Source organism: Desmodus rotundus, chromosome 3 (genome assembly GCF_022682495.2).
Source record: "Desmodus rotundus isolate HL8 chromosome 3, HLdesRot8A.1, whole genome shotgun sequence".
Classification (NCBI taxonomy): Eukaryota; Metazoa; Chordata; class Mammalia; order Chiroptera; family Phyllostomidae; genus Desmodus; species Desmodus rotundus.
In genome coordinates this window covers 182,765,026-182,788,101 of record NC_071389.1, presented here as the reverse complement: position 1 = coordinate 182,788,101, position 23,076 = coordinate 182,765,026, and the positions used below count along the sequence as shown (strand labels likewise).

General features: G+C 34.6%; 1 protein-coding gene across 2 annotated transcripts in view; it reads left to right on the top strand.

The window, feature by feature from the left end:
- CDK17 (cyclin dependent kinase 17) overlaps nucleotides 1–23,076 on the top strand; it is an 86,421-nt gene that overhangs the window by 34,961 nt on the left and 28,384 nt on the right. The window contains exons 2-6 of one of the 2 annotated variants that reach the window (XM_053921906.2): nucleotides 8,105–8,274; nucleotides 8,446–8,592; nucleotides 16,486–16,650; nucleotides 19,920–20,053; nucleotides 21,885–22,010. In XM_053921906.2, the coding sequence (XP_053777881.1) occupies nucleotides 8,475–8,592; nucleotides 16,486–16,650; nucleotides 19,920–20,053; nucleotides 21,885–22,010 (543 nt within the window). In that variant the 5' untranslated portion in view covers nucleotides 8,105–8,274; nucleotides 8,446–8,474. The remainder of the gene's footprint in view (nucleotides 1–8,104; nucleotides 8,275–8,445; nucleotides 8,593–16,485; nucleotides 16,651–19,919; nucleotides 20,054–21,884; nucleotides 22,011–23,076) is intronic. The other variant, XM_053921905.2, reaches the window with a different exon arrangement.

Genomic DNA, 23,076 nt, shown 5'->3' with positions numbered 1-23,076 from the left:
ACCCAGTCAACTCTTAGTGGATATTGCATGGAAGAATAAAATCTTAGTCATTTTAACTGACCAAGATTTGTTGTTGTTTGTTACTGTAGCATATATAACCCAGTCAAACCTAACTTACATATTCAGTGTTAATTAATATGACTGTTTTGTAGAAACAACATTTATTAAACAAACACATGTTAGATAAAAATAGTTCTCCAACAAGACTATAGCTGTCTTTTGAAGTTCACCTAAGTGGTTGTAATAATCACTGTAAGTTAAAAAGTGAATCTGTTGGGATGACTAATTAGGTGCCCTATTTGTGGGCAAAATAGTGTAGTGACAAGTAATAGTTACTGTTGGTGGGCCAGGAAAAGAAAGGAAGCCAAGAACGGAATGATAGTTGTCACCCAAAAGAGACCAGATTTCATACCTAATAGCACTAAATAGAGACCATTTGTTTCAGGCAAAGAAAAAATTAAATCCATGTGGATATAGTCAGTTTCAGAAACTCATCTGTTAAGTGACTAACCTGAAGTCACAGTTATTTAATGGTAGGACTGGGAAAAATAAATCAGCTCTTGAATCTAGTCCTGTGTCCTCTTATCATTATAAGAGGTTTCACTTATTCTCTTAAAAGAGTTTTTAATCCACTTACAATCTTCAATTAGGTCTCTTTTCAATCCTGTCTATTCCCCCCAAACTTACTAACATTTTTCATGAATTTGCACAGAATTGTGCTAGTCATAGTTCTTGGCTTATTACACATTATCCTCACTGGTCTATGCTTGATCTGCTTATCTAGTGTGTATATATTTATAGATCAATAAAATAATTAGCATCTGTAATCCAACTTCTCAAACATTGCCAGTAACTTATATCCTCCTATGTGTTCTCCTTGCCTCTCCCTGTGATAGCTATCATCTTATTCTGGACTTGCTTTTTTGGTTAAATACCATATTACTGATATTCTTGTTGCATATGGTTGTAGTTCATTCATTTTACCATTGTATATTCTGCATAATTTATTTCCTGTCTATAGATTTGAGTTGTTCCAATATTTATGCTGTTATACATATGTTGCTATGAGCATTTCTGTTCATATATCTGGGTAAACACGTGTTAAAAGTTTCCCTTGAATATGTACCCATAATAAGAATTTCAGGATCGTAGAATATGCAATGTTTGACTCCACAAGATAGTACCTAATTAGTTTCCACCATTGTTATATTAATATCGCTCATTTATTTTTCTCTTAACCAGGATTGCCAGAGGTTTGTCTACTTTATTAATTTTGTAAAAGAACCAGACTTGTTAATTATGAGGCTTGTAGATATTTAGATAAATTATGGTATAAACTGAGGCTTAACATAGAGATAAAAGAGGATGAGATTTAAAAATATGAGGGATATGAAAGCACCATAATCTGACTTGATAATCCAGTTGGATATGGCAGTTGAGAAAGGGGAAAGGCTACAGAATTACTTAAGAATGACTTCTGAGGCCCTGGCTAGTGTGGCTCAGTGGATTGAGTGCCCACCTGCAAATCAAAGGGTCGCTGGTTTGATTCCCAGTTTAGGGCACATGCCTGGGTTGTGGGCCAGGTACCCAGTAGGGAGCACATGAGAAACGACACATTGATGTTTCTCTCCCTTCCCCTCTCTAAAATAAGTAAATAAAATCTTTAAAAAAAAAAAGAATAAGTTCTGAGTTTCTGACCTGTATATAAATCAGGGGTATAAATGTAGTTAGTTTTTCTGACCATACAACTGAAAAATGCCTGGTCAGTTTTGTTTTTCTTTCATTAGTTTCTATTCCAGTATTTTTGAATTTTAAAAATAAAGCATTATTGCCTCGTGAAAGTGGGTAGAATACTGTTTTTTCTGTACTAATGCTTGGGAAACATTTCATACAAGCTACTTTACCTTCCTCAAGAATAATTTGAAGCTATAATTCTGATATTAGTTCATTCTTAACCAAATAAATAAGCTGCATTGCTCTAAAAAGAAGAGAGGTCAGGTACTACACAAATCTGTAAACTCCCAGCACTTCCTTTACTGTTTAAATGTTAGTTTTCAAGGGACTAAGTTAAGTAATTTGAAGCCAAGAATAATCAATAAGTCTACTACAACCTTCCTGTAGTTGTGCTTCGGGAGATACAGTACTTACATGCAAACACATGATTAGGATCTCTCATCACTTAACTGAGATATAAAAACGTAATTTGATCTTTTTGTTTGTTTTTAAATTTCAGTGGGGGAATTTAAGTTTTCTTCAGAGTAGTAATGTTTCACTAACCACCAGAGATGAAGAATCTCAAGTATCAGAGATAACTGGCAGAGCAAGAATTTTAGAAACAATTCTTTATATCTTTCAGTGAACTCGCCTGGCTTTACAATTTAAAGCTTTTTTAAAAAATTAGAGAATTTGGTAAAATAAATTTAGCTGGAGTTAGATAATTTGGTCCATTTACAAAGATAAAATTTAATGGAGTGTTAGATTTTTCAGATGCCAATTTCTTTCCAAATCTTTGCTGCTTTTTTAGTGAGCCCTTTCCTTTTTGTGTATAACTATTTGTGTATCAAACTAAGGCATTATCTCAAGTGATTACAATTGCTCTTTTGGTTCTGGTCTGAGTAAGACCATTATTATCAAAAACATCAGATGACATTACTAATAAATGACTTTTTGAATTCACTGAAACTGAACAGCTGTTTCAAACAAATACCCTTTTTATGAGGATTTATCATCTGCAAATCAATTGATGATTATTCATGAGGGAAATCTACATTTTGAGTGATATTTAAATCAGACTTTAACTATATTTGGAATTTTAACTTACAGTCCAACAGACAGTATACAGAAATACATATTTAAAGAAAATACGTAAAATAACTTTTAATGGAAGAATATTGTCTTCTAACAACCAGAGGATTTGGGGGATGATTTATAGCAATGAATGTCTTGAGATACATTAACAAGCTGTTAGAGGCGCCTTGGTGACTTGTTTAGGTTTTGTCCAGATTGTTATTGAATCCAAGGGGTAATGAGTAAGCTTGTCATTTCATGTACCTGTAGGGGTTCCAATATAGTGAATTAAATGTCTCGATTTTTACACCCTTATTAAAGTCAGCTGATCAAGTTAAATTTTATGTAAGTTGTCACATCAATGAAGCAGTTTTCAGGAGAAGTGCAATTTGAGTATTCTCATTGTCGAATGAATTGTTTAGCTTTGTAACAGTTATAAAAACATTGATGTATTAACCTGGAGTTATACTCACTTGCAATACTACAACTTCTTCATTCTGGAAAATATATAACACCTCCCAAGTTTCTTGTGGGCAGTGTTCCTGTTTCATTTATCATTCTGCCTTCAACACCTTTTATATTGCCTGGGACATGGTAGGACCTCTGTGTGACTGTTGAATGAATAAATACAAAATGTAAAGAGGAAAACCTAACCAGGGCTGTCAGAATGAGACAGTGATCTAAATAAATCTTTGCCATTAAATAAAACTTTGACTTTAGATAGGGAGGAAGATCTTTCAGCTGACGGATCTCTATTATTTCCTTCCTTCCTTTCGTCCTTTCATTTCTTCCTTCCTTCATTCCTTTCCTCCTTCCCCTCTCTCTCTATTCAGTCATTCAGCAGGTATTTATGAGTGCCTATTGAGTGCCAGGTTTTGTACTAAATGCTGGATTGTACTAAATACAACAATTTGCAAAACATTAAGTTCATGCTCTCAGGGAGATTAAATTCTGGTGGAGGAAATAGGCAATAACCCAGTTTTTGGATTGTCAAGCTGTAAGGATATGAAGGAAATTAAAACAGGTTAGGGAGGTAAAGTACAAACCTGGGTGTAGAGCTCTCATTGTTTATACAGAATGACCAGGGAAGTGATGTTTGAATAGAAGCCAGAAAGGAGACCAGTTAGGATGACCTTAAATATAATATTCTAGGCAAAGACATAATGTGGCTTAGATCAGGATTTTAGTAGTTCACATGGTAAGAAGTGGTCAGACTCTGGATATAATTTGAAGGAGGAGCTTAATAGGTTTTGGTGATGCATTGGTAGTAGGGTGTGAAAAAAGGGAAGACAACCGGAGTGGGCAATAAGGTAAGAGTTGCCATTTACTAGGATGGTGAAGACTGCAAAAGGATTAGGATTTGGAGGAGTGGAGATACATGTGTTATTTTTCCCCTTGATATCTGTCCCTCATAGCTAGACTTTAATTCTTCTGTAGTTAGAAGAGGAAAGAGTTACTTCCTAATTCTATGGAAATTTGGTACTATGGAAAGAAAACTGAATTGGGATCCCTCAAGTAGAATTGTAAGACCTGACTTTTACTTTCAGAAACTCAGCCAAATAACTTCCTTTTTTGAGCCTCTTCAAACCGTTTCTTTCACCATAAATGAATTGGTTGGCCCTGATTGTCCCTAACATCCTTTCATTTGTCACTATTTGTTTCTCCATTCTTTTTAGAGCTGCTTTAATGACTTCTCCTTTATCCATTTATTTATTGTAGACATTTCTCATGTTTCTGACTTTCCCTCTTATTATATATATTCTTCCTGGCTTCAGTTAGTTTGTAAATGTAACTCTCAAATCCACATTTTAAACTTTTACTTGTTTTCTGAGTTCCAGATTCATGTAAATTTGATCCAGTAGTTTCAATCCTGAATTCATTTTTTCCCCCCTAGACTTGGTTTTCTTCCTATGCTTAGCAATTGGTAATTTTGATTGTATGATTGTACTACTATTATTAATATCTGACCATTAACCTTATTGAATTATTAATGTTCAGTTTGCTAAATAGGTTAATTTGAATTAAGTTTGGGAAACTAACCTACTATCAGATCTTAGTGTGGTCACGATCCTAAAACCCTTTCCTGATGCTTGCAAGGTCAAGACTAAATTTTCATAAAACTAAAAACATTATTGTCCTTTTTTAAAAAAAATTGTTTTGACATTTGCATATGCACTGGTGTGTAAAACTACCCCTTTTTTCAAATCATAGCAATAGCATTCTTTGTCTACATGCATTTACAGGGAGAGAAACAGTTTCACCTAAGAAGGTTTTTGATGAAGCAGTGAAAGATTATTTTCTTAAATCTCACCCTTGAATACGTGTCTTTCTTAGTATTCTGTATGATAAAACAGGTAGCATAAAACATTTCTGCTGCGTGGCGCAGCCTCACAAGGGAATAGCAAACATCTATTTAAAAGGATGGCTACATTTATTTACATAAATAGATCACCATGACATAGTTGAGGGGGGAAAGCTGAAATATACTTTTTATTAAAACAGCCTCATTTGTGTCAGGATTCTGTTACAGCTTTAGTTATATTTAGTTCACTACTGGTATCAAATGTTATGAGTACAGAATCAGGATTTTACCAACATCAGGTCTTGGCATCTGAGCACCTGCTATACTCAGGCAATCTCTTCATGCTTTACAGTTCTGCCAACAGTTAGTAAAACTGTGAGAGATCTGTGTTTTGCAGCCTAGCTGCTTGGATTTTGAGCAGCTGGGATCTTTTCTTTTCTCTTTAGCCCCACCTCTGGCTTTTCTCACCCTTGGAGAGAGCATTCACCTAATCTTCCTGTAATGAACAAGGCCTTGCATTTGGTGAAGGCTCTGTACCCCTTGGGGACAGAGTTTTTTTCTTAGATCTGCTGACCTGGTCCCAGCATTTTGCAGCCCTGCCTCCTCATGCACCACACCCATGTTCACCACCCCCCGCCCGAAATATTCTGTCTCATTCTCTGGATTGTCTTTTCACTCTTGATACTGTCCCTAGATGTACAAAAGTTTTGTGTGTTTTTTTAAATTTTAATGAAGTCTGTCTTTATCTGTTTTTTTGTTCCCTGTGATTTTGCTGCCATATTTAAGAAATCATTACCAAATTCAACATTATGAGTATTCCTTCTCTTCTAAGAGTTTTATAGTTGTAGCTTTTAGATTTAGGACTTTGATTCACTTTGAGTTAATGCTTACGTATGGCATAGGGAAGGATCTAACTTTATTCTTTCTTTAGGTGACTGTATCTGGTTTTTCCAGCACCATTTATTGAAAAGACTATCTTTTCTCTAAGGAACAAATTGACAGTGACCAGAGAGGCCCAGGGAGAGAGATGGCGGGGGGAAGAAGGGGAAGGGTCTAATTAAGGAACATGTATAAAGGACTCACGGACAAAGAGAAAGGTGGGAGGATTGAATGTGGGAGATGGGGAGTGGGTAAGGCAGGGGAGAGTAATGGGGGAAAAATGGGAACAACTGTAATTGAACAACAATAAAAATTTTCTTTTAATTAAAAAAAAGAAAAGACTATCTTTTCTGTATTGAATGGTCTTGGCATCCTTGTCAAAAATCAATTTATAGGTATGAAGGTTTGTTTTGTGGCTTTCAGTTCTGTTCTATTGGTCTATATGTTTGTTCTTATGCCAGTAATCAAAACCATAATGTTTTGATTACTGAACTGGTGGTAAGTTTAGGAACCAAGAAATGTCAGCCCTCCAACTTTTTGTTACTCTATTTCAAGATTGTTTGGGCTATTTAAGGTCCCTTGGTGTTCCATATAAATAAATTTCTGCAGAAAACATCACTGGGACTTTGATAGGAATTGCATTGAATCTGTAGATCACTTTGGATGATATTACCATCTTACTGTTAAGTCTCCCAATACGTGAAAGCAGAATGTCCCTGCATTTATTTAGGACTTTAAATTTGTTCAACATTTTGTAGTTTTCAGTGTGTAAGTCTTGTGATTCCTTTATTAAAGTTTTTCCTAAGTATTCGGTGCCCAGATTCAAAGGTGATTTTAGTTTTTCCCAAAACTAAACTGACTTTGAAAGGGCAGAGATTCAGACTGTTGATGAGATTCAAGGAAATATGACAGGGCAGCTGGTGGTGATTGGGAGAACTGTGTGAACGAGGTGCCTGCTTTGGAAGAGACTGAGGCGTCATTGTCCTGTGTACAGTGTTTCTTGTATCTTTAATAAATGCCTCTGTTTTTCATATTACATGGCTGGATACCTTCTGGACAAACCTTGTATATTATCTCTTCTAATCCTCATCTGAACCTCCATTTCTGCCTATGTATCAGACTGAGGCTCCTGCTGAGAACTAGTTGAAGAGATAGTGAAAAAAATGAATTTGAAGGCACTGTAGAGTTTCTGAGTCAATCAAGAGAGAAGGGAGTGACATTCTCTGTGTTGGGTTCCCTCTTGTCATGACCCGAGAGGTGCCAACAAATGACCTGAAAGAAGTGGTCAGTAAATTGATTCCAGATAGCACTGGAAAAGACGTAGAAAAGACTTGCCAGTCTATTTATCTGCTCCTCCGTGTCTTTGTTAGAAAAGTCACAATGCTAAAGGAGCCCAACTTTGAATTGGGAAACCTCATGGAACTTCATGATCAAGGTAGCAGTTATGGAAAACCTACTAGGGATGAGACAGATGCTGAATTTGAATGAGTCGATGGATATGAGCATCCCAGCCCAAGAATTTGTTTAAAATTCAGAACTTTAACTTCCTGTTTGTGGGGGAAAAGAAGATGAAAGCTAAATATATTTTGACATCCTCTGAATTGTAAGATATATTCTGATTTCAGAGATGTGAAGATGTGGGGTAAAGGTAAATGGTAATCCTAGTTTTAAATCTCAGTTATCATTAATTTTTTGTTTGACTTCATTCAGGGAAGTTCTTTGAGCCTGTTCGCTTATTTGTGAAACTGTAATTGTGTAGTCTCCTTTTTAGGGTTAGGAAGACTAAATGAATTAAATTTGAAAGTGCTAGTGTGGGATAGGCATTTGATACCAATTAATTTGGTTTTCATTCCTTCTTTTTGAAGCTTGGCATTGCTATGATTATAGGAAGAGATTCCTGACAGGTGACCAAGGCAAAAAACAAATCCCCAATATATTGGCTAAATAATAACTTACAAAATAAAATTCCTGTTTATATGCATCAAAATAGTGTTGATTTCACTACATAGCTTTTTTAAAAGCACATTTTAGGAAAATCTGAACCTTTAGTTTTTAGAATTCCTGCTTTTCTGATGATGCTATATAAATATAACATTAATCAAAGTGAGCAGATTTTTTTTTAAATTTTATTTTTAGAAAGAGGGGAAAGGAGGTAGAAAGAGGGAGAGAAACATCAATGTGTGGTTGCCTCGCGTATATACTCCCCAACGGGGGACCCAACCCGCAACCCTGACTGGAAATGGAACCAGCAACCTTTTGCTTTGTGGAGCGACGCTCAACCAACTGAGCCATACTGGTCAGGGCGAGTGAGTGAATTTTTTTAAGGAAGTGGTTGGATTTTATGATGTTAATGGAAGTGGGAATTCCTTATTGTATTTCTATTTTGAACATTCATGGTAAACTCAGAACGACATTTTTCTTGAGCTGTAAAGTATTTATAGCTTTAATTTTGTGTTCATTCTGTTCTGTTTTTTCAGGATATTTCAAGACACATTCAACTGATAGGATGAAAAAATTTAAGAGAAGGCTATCCCTCACGCTTCGAGGAAGCCAGACTATTGATGAATCATTATCTGAATTGGCTGAACAAATGACTATTGAAGAAAATAGCAGCAAGGATAATGGTAAATATTTGGGAGTGGGGAGGGGAGGAAAGATTCTTTACACGTTTGATTACTGTGTAAATGGAATGAAAATATATTTTCCTGATTAGTTCCTAATAGCTTCCCTTTGTTTTTCCAACCTCTGGGACCCTAGTTCTTAGGAAACAGGACTACACAACTTTGCTTTCTTGCTTGCTTACTGCAGTGTCCCACTCTTACTCCAAGTGTTTACTGTACCTACTCTTTAACCCTGATGAATTCTCCTATTCCATTTATCCTTCCATTTTTATTAGTTCTTAAATAAGAATAGCTTGTATAGTTAAGTAACTATTTATAAAATAATGTATGTTTGTTATTCTTATAACCTAAGTTAATACAGCTTAAAAGTGCCTAGTAGTTTGTGAAATTTGTTTGAAGTTTCATCAAGAGCTTGTAACATATTATGTATATATATGCATGTTAACTATTAGAGAACAAAGATCATATGAGTGAATCTTACTGTTTTCTTATATTTAGGATGGAAATTTTTTGCATTTGGGTTGAATCTCAAAAATGATTTTATAATGTCTTGGTTTTATTCCTCTCGCCAGAAGAAAATTGTTCATTGACTCTTAGACACCCTTTGAATTCTTACTATTAATCAAGCCCAGTGTGTTCATTCTTATGATCGAAGAATCCTGCCAGCTGTTTGCCAGTGATGTGCAGTAGTAAAATAAGCACAGTATATATCTTAAGGGATGGTTTCTGGGACACATTTATATTTTTGTTAGTATTTTTACATTAAGTACATATTTTATGGAATATTTTAGTTTTAACTTGTAAAACATGCTTATTTATAAAATAGTGAAATGTTGAAAGTATTTTTTCAATTAGTACATATTGTTTATTAAAACTTTGTTTTTAAAAATATTTTACTTATTTATTTATTTTTAGACAGAGGGGAAGGGAGGGAGAAAGAGAGGGAAAGAAACATCAACTGGTTGCCTCTCATGTATACGCCCCAACAGGGGACCCAAGCCTTTGGTTCGAAGGCCAGTACTCAATTCACTGAGCCACACCAGCCAGGGCTAAAACTTTGTTTTATTATAATACTAACTTTAACAGGTAATAAAAAAGGAAAGTAGGAGGTCTATTGAGTTTCCTCTTAATCTGAGTTACTTGAAATAATACTAAAGGTATCATACTAAACACTGATTCCTGTTGGGTTACAGACATTGCTGGTAGCATAGGCTATCTCTGAGTTATGATCTGCTATTGCTTACTACCTATGTGTACTAGCACATAAATTTCAAAAAGAGCTTTGACAAGGATTCTATACCTTTTTGGTCATCTATCAGTTCTTAATAGTTGGTTCCAATGCGTTCTTTCTTTATGGAGTTTATCTTAGAGCATAAAAAGCTCCTAAGATAGGTGACATACACAACCCACTTCTGAACATGGTTTAATGAATACTTTTTAGATGATCTCATGTATGATGTAACCAATATGTGAAGCAAGTGATCTTTGTCTAATTGCTATATAGTGGCAATGCTAACTTAGGGAGGAGGAAGAATTAGTTTATAATATCACTGAATAAACTGACTTTGAATCAATATTTGACCTCCTGTGTACTGTTCAGTTATATTCATGAGCACAGTCCTGTTAATTCTTGTATTGTATATAGGTGGGTGGCTCTCATGCATACTCTAGAACAAATTGGGGAAATAAATATATGGGATAATACTGTAAAAATCTTGGGAGAATTATGCATATGATGATTTGGTTATATACATAATGCACATATACTCTCACTCAGACATGTTCTACCTCCAACTAAATAAAATTTGATATATTATCTCTGTCATTTTGATAATTGGGTCATACTGTGAAGGCTTTAACTCAGTTATAAATGGGCGATATAATTATAGTTCACATTAGAGTGCTTGTCTAGATAAGCTAGTGTGTTTGCACATTGAGAGGTAAAGAGGAATCTAGAATTTATATTTAGTAGGTTAAAAATAAGTTGACAGTTTGCAAACTTGGTTATTTAAGCATACTGGCCTTAACTCAATAAAGCTTTTCTTAAATACTAAATAAAAAATTTGCAAATTATAAAAATTTTTAGATTGAAATGTAAGAAATATTTTTTCTTACACTTTAAAGGACCTGCAAGGAAAAAGAATTCTGAGCACATCAGATTTATTTTTTTGGTAACTGGGAAGGTATTGAATATTTAATTTTTTAAACTACCAAATTTATCTCATTCTTTAAAAGTTAAAAATAAAATTGCCATATGACTGAGCAATTCTATTTCTAGGAATATATCCAAAAGAAATGAAACAAATATTCAAACAGAATCTTGTACACAAATGTTTATATTCACAACATCACTACTCAACAATAGCCAAAGGTGGAAGCAACCCAAATGTCTATGAGCAGATGACTATATAAACAATATGTGGCATGTGCCCAGAGTGGAATATTATTCAACCATAATAAGGACTGAAGTACTGATACCTACTACTGTATGGGTGAACCCGGAAAACTGGAAGAATACAGACCCAAAAGGTTACATATTCTATGATTCCATTAATATGAACTAGTCAGAATAACTAAATCCACAAAGACAAAAAACAGATCAGTGATTGCCAAGGCCTCAGGAGAGGATGGAATGGGGAGTGACTGCTTAATGGATACAGTGTCTCTTTTGGTAGTGATGAAAATACAGGATGGGGCAAAGTAGGTTTACAGTTGTTTGTATGGAAAATAATACAATAATTAAGAAATAATACAAGAATAAATTCTGTGTTTCATGTACACATGTCTGTAAACCTACTTTTGCCCCACGCTGTATTTTGGAACTAGGTAGAAGTGAAGTGACGGTTATACAACATTGTAAATATACCAAATGTCACTGAGTTATGCACTTTAACATGATTAATGTTATGTGAGTTTCATGTCAGTAAAAAAAAAAAAAACTTAGTTTATCTGAGAAATACCTTTTCCTATAGATTCTCAATTTGCCTGGTAAAAGTCTTAATGCTACATGAGACATATCACAGAAAGTTACATTTCAGGAGCTTGTCTTTAAGTGGTTAACCTTGAAATTACTTTTCTCTGTAATGAGAAGATACATTGAAATTATTGAATTTGGTGAGGAGGATAGGTGACAATTTAAAATATGGGGGAGAGAGTATATCACAATTACACTTGCAGAAAAGCAAAAATGTGTTTTATAATACATACACAGTTTTGGGGTTCCAGGTGCTGCTACAACAAAAGTTACTTCTTTTGACACAACTGAAATTCTTCACCTTTTTTTTCTTTTAAAGATTTTATTTATTTTAGAGATATGTGGAAGGAAGGAGGAAGAGAGGGAGAGAAATATCCACCAGTTGCCTCTTGCATGCCTCCAACCAGGGACCTGGCCTGCAACCCAGGCATGTGCCCTGACCTGGAATTGAGCCGGTGACTTTTCAGGTTCTCAGGACGATGCCCAACCCACTGAGCTACACCAGTCAGGGCGAGCCTTTTTTTTTCTCACTCCCAGGTTTCTTCCTTTTCCTGCTGATTGCTACACAGTTAGCAGATCAGTTAGGAGTAGCAGTCGCAGTTAGTTTTTGACAATAGAGATGACAGAGGGTTGTAAGTAGTGCTAATTTCTACCAACAGCATAAAGTCCATAAGAGGATGAGTTTGAAAACACAGACTTCATTGTATGTATGTATGGTCTGGAACAGGATCAGGTTAATAAAAGTGTTTAAAAGAACAGGACGGAACCAGAAATGGAATGAGCTAAGAAATTGCATGTTTCTGATCATAGTGGTTCATGTTATCAGAAGATCGAAATAAGCAAGATGTGAGATGAATTTCTCAATTGCATCATACTGATTGGCATATTACTATGTTAAAAATCATTGGTGCCCTGGCTGCTGTGGCTCAATAGATTGAGTGCTGGCCTGAGAACCAAAAGGTCACTGGTTTGATTCCCAGTCAGGGCACATCCCCAGTTAGAGGCATGTGAGAGGCAACCGATTGGTATAGCTATTGCACATTGCTGTTTCTCTTTCTTTCTTTCTCCCTCCCTTTCCCTCTCTCTAAAAACAAAATAAATGAAATCTTTTTAAAAAACCATTAGAAATCTTTAGGTGGAACTCATTACTTTATAGAGTAAGATTTACTGCAGTTTTTCATGCAGATTTCCATTACTTAAAATATTATGGTAACGTATGCATAAGATAATTTACTATTTTAATCATTTTGAAGTATACAATTTTAATGGCATTAAGTACTACACATTATTGTGCAACTATCACCACTATCCATCTTCAGAACCTTTTCATCATCCCAAACTAAAATTCTGTACCCATTAAACAATAGCTCCTTGTTTTCCCCCCACCTCAGCCCCTGGTAACCGCTATTCTATATTTCTTCCTGTCTATTAATTTACCCATTCAAGGTACATCATGTAAGTAGAATCATATAGCATTTGTTCTTTTGTGTCTGGCTTATTTCAACTCACATAATGTCTTAAAGGTTTCTATTACTTTTTAAAATGCAGGGTATTATCTTATTGAATCCTCCAGTTAAATGTAGATATAATCTTAAAATGTTAAAGAGTATTTTGTGATTCTCTCATGGCCCCAATTCTCTTCTCTGTACACTCTCCTTGGGTGACTTCTTTCAGTCCTGTGATTTCAGCCACTATGTATGTGCTGACTGTTCCTCCATCTGTACCCCTGGTCAGAATTTTTATCTGGATCACTAGATTCATATTCAAATGTCCACTTGGCTTCTGCATAGGAATGAATGTCTAATAGGGATGTCAAATGTAATATAACCAAACCAGAATTTTTATTTCCTTCCCCTAAAATCTGCTACTTGTTTAACTTCCCTAAATCCAGGAATTATCCTTGATTGTTTTCTCTCCTTTACCTTGTGTTCTCTTCTCCACTCCTCTGCCATTCTAGCTTGCTATATATTTGCTATATAAATAACTTATAAAAACTCACTATTAGTAATAGCTATTTATATACTTGATACATGATTCCAGTTATTCTTTCACAAACCATAGTTCATATTTTTAGAAGTTGCTCTGCTGGAAATTTAAAAATATTCTTTGGATAGATGTTTTTAATACAGAACTTCACTAAAAGCTGGGTGGCGGGGTGGGGTATGTGAAAGTAATTTTGCAGCCATGCCTCTTGGCCTTTTGGTTCTGCCTTTGTAATACATCCTAAGTCTGCTTGCCTCTCTCCATTTTAGTCCAGGCCACCATTATTTATTGCTTAGGGTACTGTAACATGTAGTCTTCTGTTTCCCTGCTGTTGATTATCTGTCATCTGTTCTCTAGCAGTAACCAGAGTGAAGTTTTAAATTTTTATTTTTAATAATTATAGATTTCTAAAGAAGTTGCAAAAAAATAGTACAAAGAGGTCCCTTGTACCCTTTTCTCAGTTCTCCCCTTCGGTTACATCTTCTATAACTGTAGAACATCATCAAACCCAGAAATAAGCTTTAGAATAAAGTGTGAATACAATTCTATATCATTTCATCACGTGGGTAGTTTCATGTAACTACCACTGTAATCAAGATAAAGAGCTATTCTATTGCCAGAGATCCCTCTCATGATACTCCTTTTATATTCATTCCTAACTCCTTACTTCCCACTATCCCTAACTTCTCAGACTGATTCTTTTAAAACATGAATCAGATCATATTACTGTCTGCTTCAAAGTACCATAACTGTTTCCAGTCCCCGAATGAAATGCAAACTTTTATGGTGATGTGCAAACCTGCTTATCTCTTTGACCTCAATTAATAACATCATTCCCCCCACAATTATGTACTACAGCTATTCTTGACTTCGTTCTGTACCTCTAATGCAGTGGTTCTCAAAGTGTGATCCCTGGACCAGCAACATCACCATTACCTGGTGATTTGTTAGACTTGCAAATATTTGGAATCCATGTCAGACCTGCTCAGTCAGGAAGTCTGGGGCTGAGGCCCAGATGTCTTGTGTTTTAAGTCTTTGGAGGTGATTCTGAAACATGCTAAAATTCGAGGACCAGTGAGTGCTTGAACAAGTCAAACTTTGCCATGTGTCAGCTTTTGCAGTTGGCTTTTTTCTCTGTCAGGAATATCTTACAACCCACGACTCACCCATCTTTCCATGACTGGCTCTTTGTTGCATTTATGGCTGTTAAAAATACCTCTGCAGAAAGAACTTTCCTCAATAGCCAGTGTAAAATAGCTACTCATGTATTTTCTATTGCATCTCTTTATTTTAATATTTTTCCTATTGCCTATCAGTATCTGTTATTTTTCTTATTAGTTTTCTTACCTGTCTTTTCCTCCATTAGGTTTTATAGTTTTCAAAGGGTGGTATCTTGTTGGCTTTTTTCACTTGGTGCCCAGGGCCTATGATATTGCTTGTCACATGGTAGTCATACAATAAATATCCCCTGAATAATTGAATGTATTTATGATCTTCATTTTTTAAAGCTATATTCTCTAGGACTATAAAGCATATTCCCAGGACAGCTTTACAGAACATCTAAAACATATATTATTGTAGGCAGAATATTTATATATTTTATTATTCCAGATCTGAAATATTATAACGTAGAAAGAGAAAATTTTTTCTTATGTATTCTGGCCTGTGTCCCACAGTTTTTGTAACTAATTCATGCAGTTTTATCAGATACCCCTCCCCATTCATTAAGTCATTGATTCTTTTACTAGGCTGATGTAAAGATCCCAAATTCTTGATCAGCCAGCTACTGCCAAGTATTGAACACTGAACAGATTTTCTCTGTAACTAGTTGGGTACTTCCTCTACCTCCAGTCTGCCATTCTACCCAGATTACTTGGCTTGGGCCTTGAAAGAGCTGTAACGACCCTTCTGCCCCATCCTCTCCTCTCTTTTCAGGCAGCCATTAGTAGAGGCACAAACCAAGGAGCCTTTTTGGCTCATTTTCCTTAAGCCTATACCTTGGTTTGTTCTATGGATCTGAGCCACCCACTCCTACCAATTTGTACTTGGTGTCTGATTAACCTTTAGATGGTAGGGGAATCCCTTCATCAGGTGATATACTTATTCTTGATTATCAGCTAGAAAAAAGAAGAACTGGCTTCATTTTAGAGGAGAAGATATGCAGAGAAGCCCCCTTCCTTTTTAAATTCCTTGACTATATCAGTAAAAACATAATTCTAATATGAAAGACTAATGGTGTGTCACAAAAGACTTCATGTCCTTAACCTATGTCAGAGCTCTTTTTTTGGAGGTGGAAAGGAGTCAAGATTTCCTGTAAACATTACAACATAGGATTTCCATTATTTATAATTAAATAACATTTAAGCATTTTAAAAACTGTTTCTGCTTGATGATAGATCTGTGATTAAAAAAAAAACTATATTAAAACCCCCAAATTTGATGTAATAAATTTCAGAACCTCTGCATTGATCTGTCCTCAAGTATTTCTGTTTTATTCACTAACTGACATACTTTTTTGAACGTTGAAGAGATAAGGATATGTTTCTCCTTGCCAGGGCCATGTTTTTTATATTCTACAGCATGCCTAAACATCAGTAAATGTAGGAATAGTGTGGAAACAATCTTGAGATATATTAAAATAAGCAAATGGGTAAAAAACTGTAAGTTATAAGTAGTTTTGTGATTGCTAACCAATTCTGATTATATACAAAATAGATAATTACTAAACCAGTTTCAAATATTACAGTATTTTCTGTAAGTACTTTTTTCATGGAAATTATTTTAATTCTTGTGTTTCATGTAGATTGCCAAATAAATAAAGTTAAATGTAATGATCTCTGGTATAACTTTTGTTTTCTGTTTTGCTTTCTCAATCCTTCTCATTTGATCCTGGATCTTGGGCTGTTAATGGAATGATTTTTGGATACTGTGAACCACAGAGCCAATTGTGAAGAATGGCAGGCCTCCAACCTCTCACAGTATGCATTCCTTCCTCCACCAGTACACAGGGTCCTTCAAGAAGCCCCCGTTGCGGAGACCACATAGTGTTATTGGAGGAAGCCTTGGCTCCTTCATGGCAATGCCCAGAAATGGAAGCAGATTAGGTAATTTAATTATTTGTCTATTTTTTTTTTAACTTTCTGACTGTAGGTTGTGTACCTAGCTAGTAGGTTTTAGGACTATGGAAGTCAGCCAGGTTTATTATCTGATTTGTCTTAAAAGATAAATATCAAGTTGAGAATAAAAGCAATAGTAGAAAGATGGAAGGTTCTAGAGAAGCAGTAGTGCTGACACTACAGAGGAGTAACGTTTGAAAACCTGTCCACCATGAAGAAAACAAAATCCTTGAGAGGTGTGTGCAAGATTTCAAGATGTGACCACTTGAGATGATGTTAGTTTAGGGTCATACCTTAGTAAGTCTAGATTATCACCATACAGTCGACCAGTACAATAATTAGTATATATGAATAGCACCTGATTTGTTATTCTTATGTCACTGTCATTTTAAATATCCAGGAAAAATATATACGTGCAAGCTTCTGTTTATTTCTATGGTCTTTTTTTTGATGGTGTCTTATTTATCATGTTTTTACTTTAAAATAGTTTTATGCGTAATTATTTTGTAGTCTCATGCATAATTGTATTTACCGAAGTTTCTGAAGGCTTTATAAAGCCTGCTGCTTACTCTTGCTGTAGTAGATTATTTCCTTATGTGTTTTGTTAATTTTGGGAGTATGAGTTTATCTACAGTGGGGTTTTGTCTATGGGAAATGTGTATTGTATCTGTATAGTCAAAATATTATATAACGTTGTGCATATGTCTTTCCAAATACATGTTAAAGGATGTTGTGTTGGTAGCTTGAAGTTGCCATGGAGGGAGTATTAAACCCCACAGAAATTGAAAAACATTTTAGGTCAGGACTTGAGTTATTGTTTGTTAATTTTCTAGAGTAGGAGATGATAAACTTTTTCTGTTAAGGGCCAGATAGTACATTTTTCACATGGGCAACATATGGTCTCTGTTGCACATTCTTCTTTTTAAAATATCACTGTAAAGATGCAAAAACCATTTTTAATTCAGGAGTCATACAAAAACAGTCATGTTTGCTGACCCTTGGTCTAAACTTAAGAAAGTGATGTTGAAAATGTTAGTAATGCAGTTTTAATTTAAAAGTGTCTTTTATCTGTAGCTGTTACACTGTGAATTGCACAGTTTGAGCAATTTGAGAAGTATATATTCTTCTAGTACTTAAAAACTATTACCTGATTCAGCAAAGAAGTTGCTCACACCAATGAGAAATGAGTGGAATTTTGACATAAGCCTGCATTGTTTAACTTTTTTATTACTAACAGAAATGAAAATACCAGCCAGTATTCATGTTGGAATTGTAGTTGTTCGTTATTGACATGAGCAGTTTCTTGGTTGAGTCAGTTGGTACTCAGGTCTGAAATTAATATGCTTCTTTCTAGTCCTTGTGCAGTAGAATAGATTTGTTGTTTAAAGCCTGGCCTTTCTATGGGAAGGTCTCTCTTGCAACTCAGACACCAAGGCTTCATCTTTTATCCCAGTGTGGCAGCTAAACCCAAGCACCTTCGTATTAACCAAGATCAGCAATCCCTCTTAAGAAAGTGACAGTCAGTTTACGCATAACAACTTTGGGTTTTCAGTTCTCTGTCCTTGCTTCCTGTGTATTATGCATACATTGTTCAAACTCAGCTCTACATTTAAAGTATAAATTATTCAAAACTTTCTTAAGAAATAGAGATTTTCAGATTTTGATGAATAGTTGGCTCAAATGTTAGATATCATCAGGTCAAGAATCAGTCTCCAATACATTGACTTTTACTGCCAAGTTAATTTTTTGTTCAGGTAAAATTTCTCCAGAAATGTCTATACTTCAGCTGTATTCTTGAATTACATGTTGATCTATTAAAAACCATTGCCATTTGCAACTATTATTTAGTGTGAATAAATTTTCTCAACAGTCTAATAAGACAAAATATATAAATGTGTGAGTTCTAAGACTGATGTGATGAGATCCTTGAGTTTAATTTTTGTAAAACAGTTCTCATATTTTTATGAGCAAATATTGTTCATGAAAGTTCAAATTTGTAGTTATAAAATACTACTGTACATATTTCATAAGGCATTTCATTTGACAAAAAGTCCCAGTTATCTAGTCTATTTTTGATTTTTAGTTAATTTTAATTCATTGGAATATTTGTTGGGCATCTTCTAGGTACCGGGCATTTTGTTAAGTTCTGGGAAGGCAAAAGTGAATAAGCCAACTCCTGCCCCCAAGGATCTCATACCTAACTTGGTGCAAAATCACATGAACCAAAAAATGCTTTTCAGTGCAATAGGTGCAGTATGGTCACAATGATCATCTGCGTTGGAGAGTAGGAAAAACTTCACTGAGTAATGACACATGAGCATAGTTTTGAAGAGTAAATGGAGAGTAGGAAAAACTTCACTGAGTAATGACACATGAGCATAGTTTTGAAGAGTAAGTATGAATTCACCAAATTGATAAAATAAAGGAAAACCGTCTTTTATAAGTCGGGGGGGGGGGGAAAGTATGTTAAAGTACTGCAACATGAAACAATATGATGCTTTTGGGGGGATAAATAACTGTATAGAGAGGACTAGTGACAAGAGATGTTTTTTGAGATCTAGCATTGTTTCTGGAGTGCTGCTCTTGCTAGGTGAATTAGAGGATGATTGACAAATGTAATTATATGTGCAGGCATGTAAGTATACAAGTTTCTTTTGTATAGTTTTGTGTTGTTTAGTTCTGGTACAAATTAGATACTCAGTGAGTAATTTTTTACTTGTTTTATTTTTAATACTGGGAAGAAGGGTAGCAGCTGCATTAGCAGTTTCTAAAGAAGATTCAAAGAACTAGCTATATGACTGTGGAGCCAATGGCACATTATTTTAATGGAAAGAATACTAAACTAAATAAAAGGCAAAAGACCAGGTTTCTATTTTCTCTCCACCTCTAAGCTGTGTAACCTTAGAAAGTCATTTAACCTTTTAAGGTCTCAGTTCCCAGATTTGAAAAGTGAGAGAACTGACTTAAATAATTCTCATTGTTATTCCCAACTCTGTAATTTTATTCTTGATAATATCTTGAATTTTAGCTTTTTCCCATAATTTTTCTGAGAGTATAAAAGGACTACTTACTAGTGTTTTAAGACATTTATGTTTTGATCTATTAACTGTACACCTGTGGTACCCAGAATGTACAAGACTTTTTATGCTATAATTTTTTTGTGTTGGCTATCTACATCTTACTGTATTGGTAATAAATTATGTCACATAGAGTATAATACATCTCTTATAAAATAAATGTTTCATTTTCTAATACAGATATTGTCCATGAAAATCTAAAAATGGGATCCGATGGTGAGAGTGACCAAGCTTCTGGGACATCATCTGATGAAGTCCAGTCACCTACAGGTGTTTGTCTTAGAAATCGTATACATAGACGGATCTCAATGGAGGTAACCATTAAAAACTATAAATGTGCCTGTTTGCGTGTGTGTGCATGTGCACATGTGTGCGTGTAAACACACGTGTATATATCAAACAGACTAAATGCCTATTTGAAAATTTCCATGAAGGCAAATGAAACTTGTAAGAAAATTGTTTCTTTGCATTAGTGAAGAGTAGTTTTGTGACTTTCTTTTTCTAATTATCTACTATCGCAAAGCAAGTATGCATTAATTACATTTAACACTTTTCAAAATACTGTGTAGGTTTTCTGAGAGGGAAATGTGAATTTTCAGAAGTTCTGGAAATCAGAATGATACATTAGCAAAGGATTCTTTTTAGAAAATATGATTTTAATTGTATTTTTGAGATTCATTTGGTTTACTTTATATTTTATTTTATAAATGTTTCAAATTTCAAGTTATACATAAAATAAGCATCAGCTTTTTCTTCTTGCCTGGATTATAAATATGGGTATCATTTCCTCTATGGTTCATTATATCTACTACTAATCTCTGTAGCGCATACAAGTTATTTCCCCATGTAAAAGAATGAAGTGCTCATTTTCTTTTTCTTTGTTACTATTATATCTAACCTTGATGACAAAAATTGATTATGAATGTTATCATTTCAGTATATACTGTAGATTAAAATAGTTTTCTCTAAAAAGAAATTGAGCATGTTTTAAAATGAATATTAACTTTTTTCAGTGCTCTTGAGATAATGATGATTATACTTTCATTGATAAAAGTTTGCCTCTGAATCAGTTAAGGAAGACAATATCAGTTTCCTAATTGATGAATTAACATTTTCATCTCTTAAGATCAACTGTATATCTGTTTATATCACTGTATAACCTGTCACAATAATAATAAAATAATAATCCTGATTTTTTTTTTACCATATAGGTATATAATTTTCTTTGTTGTATATAATTTTCTTTGTTGTATATTTAGGATCTATATCTAGACTTTCTCTGTCTTCAATGAACCATATTTAATTTTTTCTAAAGATGACACTCTTGATTATATTCTTTTTATTGTATATTTCAATATCTGGAAAGACTTCTTTATCAGTATTCTCCCACCCTACACACACATTCTCTGATTTATTTTAAAATATTTCTGTTTATTCTTCTAGATAAATTTTAAATACTTTGTTTTAAGAAAAATCGTATTTGTTTGGGGTTTATATAAAATATAAAACTAATATGGGGGAGCTATTGTTTTTATTAAATCTTCCTATTTAGAAACATGGTACATTTCTATTATTAAGTCATTCATCTCTCAAATACTTACATAGTTCCAATACATCTCAATTTTGTTTCATGGTTTGGTTACTATTACGAATAATAGGGATTTATTTTCTAGGATTTATGTTTCTTGGTGTGATAATATAAGATTCCCTTTCGTGTTTCTTCCAGTTCATATTCTATAATGAAATGAAATAGAAATGCCTTTTGCTTACTTTTGTCCATTGACATAACAATAATAAAATATTTAAGTTGTCTCACTGTGTCATATACAAAACCATACAATATCTACTTGGTTATTTCATTTAAACCAATCACATTTTATGGGTACTCTTTGCCTCTTCCTGCTATATGATATAATAACGTCAGGATAAATTCCACTTTGAATTTAACTGGGTTGCAGAGTACCATTTCTGTAAAACTGGGCTATATACTTTTGCTTAGAGTAAATGTGTTACAATCAACAGGAAAACTTTGCAACTGCAATGAAACTTTAGTTATCACTAAGAAATAAGATAGCCCATGAATTCAAAAGTCAAATGTCCTTATCCTTTCTATTTTTATTTACCTACAATAATTTTTCTTTTAAGGATTTAAATAAGAGGTTATCACTGCCTGCAGATATCAGAATACCTGATGGATATCTTGAGAAGTTGCAGATAAATAGTCCACCATTTGATCAGCCAATGAGCCGAAGATCTCGTAGAGCTTCCTTAGTAAGTTTTTGGTTTTACTGTACCTATACCATCAGATGTGCTTTGTTTTATGTTTCTGAGTGTAAACATTTTATATTAACTCTTATATTTAGTTTTCAAATAGCTAAATTCTATTACATTTCCTTCTGGGTTTTATTGTTTTCCATTTTTAAGGGTTTAAAGATTCATATTAGAGCCCTGGCTGGGTGGGTCAGTTGGTTGGAGCATTGTCCTGTGCACCAAAAGGTTGTGGGTTCGATTCCTAGTCAGGACATATACCCAGGTTGCAGGTTTGATCCCTGTTCCAGGTTTGTACGGGGGGCAACTGATGGATGTTTCTCCCTTACATCTCTGTCTCTCTCTCACTCTCTTTCTCTTTCTCTCTGTTCCTCCCTTTCTCACCTCCTCCCTCCCTCCTCATCTCTTTCCTCTCTCTCTAAAATTAGTTTTTTAAAAAACATATCTTAGGGTGAGGATTTTAAAAATAGATGCATATTAGAATAGGATTTAAGCTGTGTTCTGTTTCATTTTTGGTAAATTTTATTGATACATGCTAGATGTACAGAATGTGCACTAGATATACAAATGCATATTAATATATACTAGATATACAGAAAAGTACATAAACCGTAATTATGTAGCTCAGTAATTTTTTGCAGTTAACATACCTGTATAACCAGGACCCAGATCAATAAAAGAAAACTTCAGAGATCCAGAAAACCCCTCCTGCCACCTTACCTCTCTGTTTACTTTCTACCCCCACTTCAACAGTAGCCATTATCCCTGCTCTTTTTTTTAAATCCTTACCCAAGGATATATTCACTGATTCTAGAGCACAGGTGGCAAACACAAGGCCCGTGGGCTGAATCCAACCATCCACCTCGTTTTATTCCACCTGGCCCCTTGTTTCTACCCGGCGGAAGCGCTGAGCTGTTGCTTAACTGTTAATGAGTAGTTACATTTATGCAGTCCTAAAATTACATTTGGCCCTTTGAAGGCAACCGTGAAGCTGATGTGGCCCCTGGCAAAAATGAGTTTGACACCCCTGTTCTAGTGAGAGAGAGGGAGAATCAATGCTGTGAGAGAG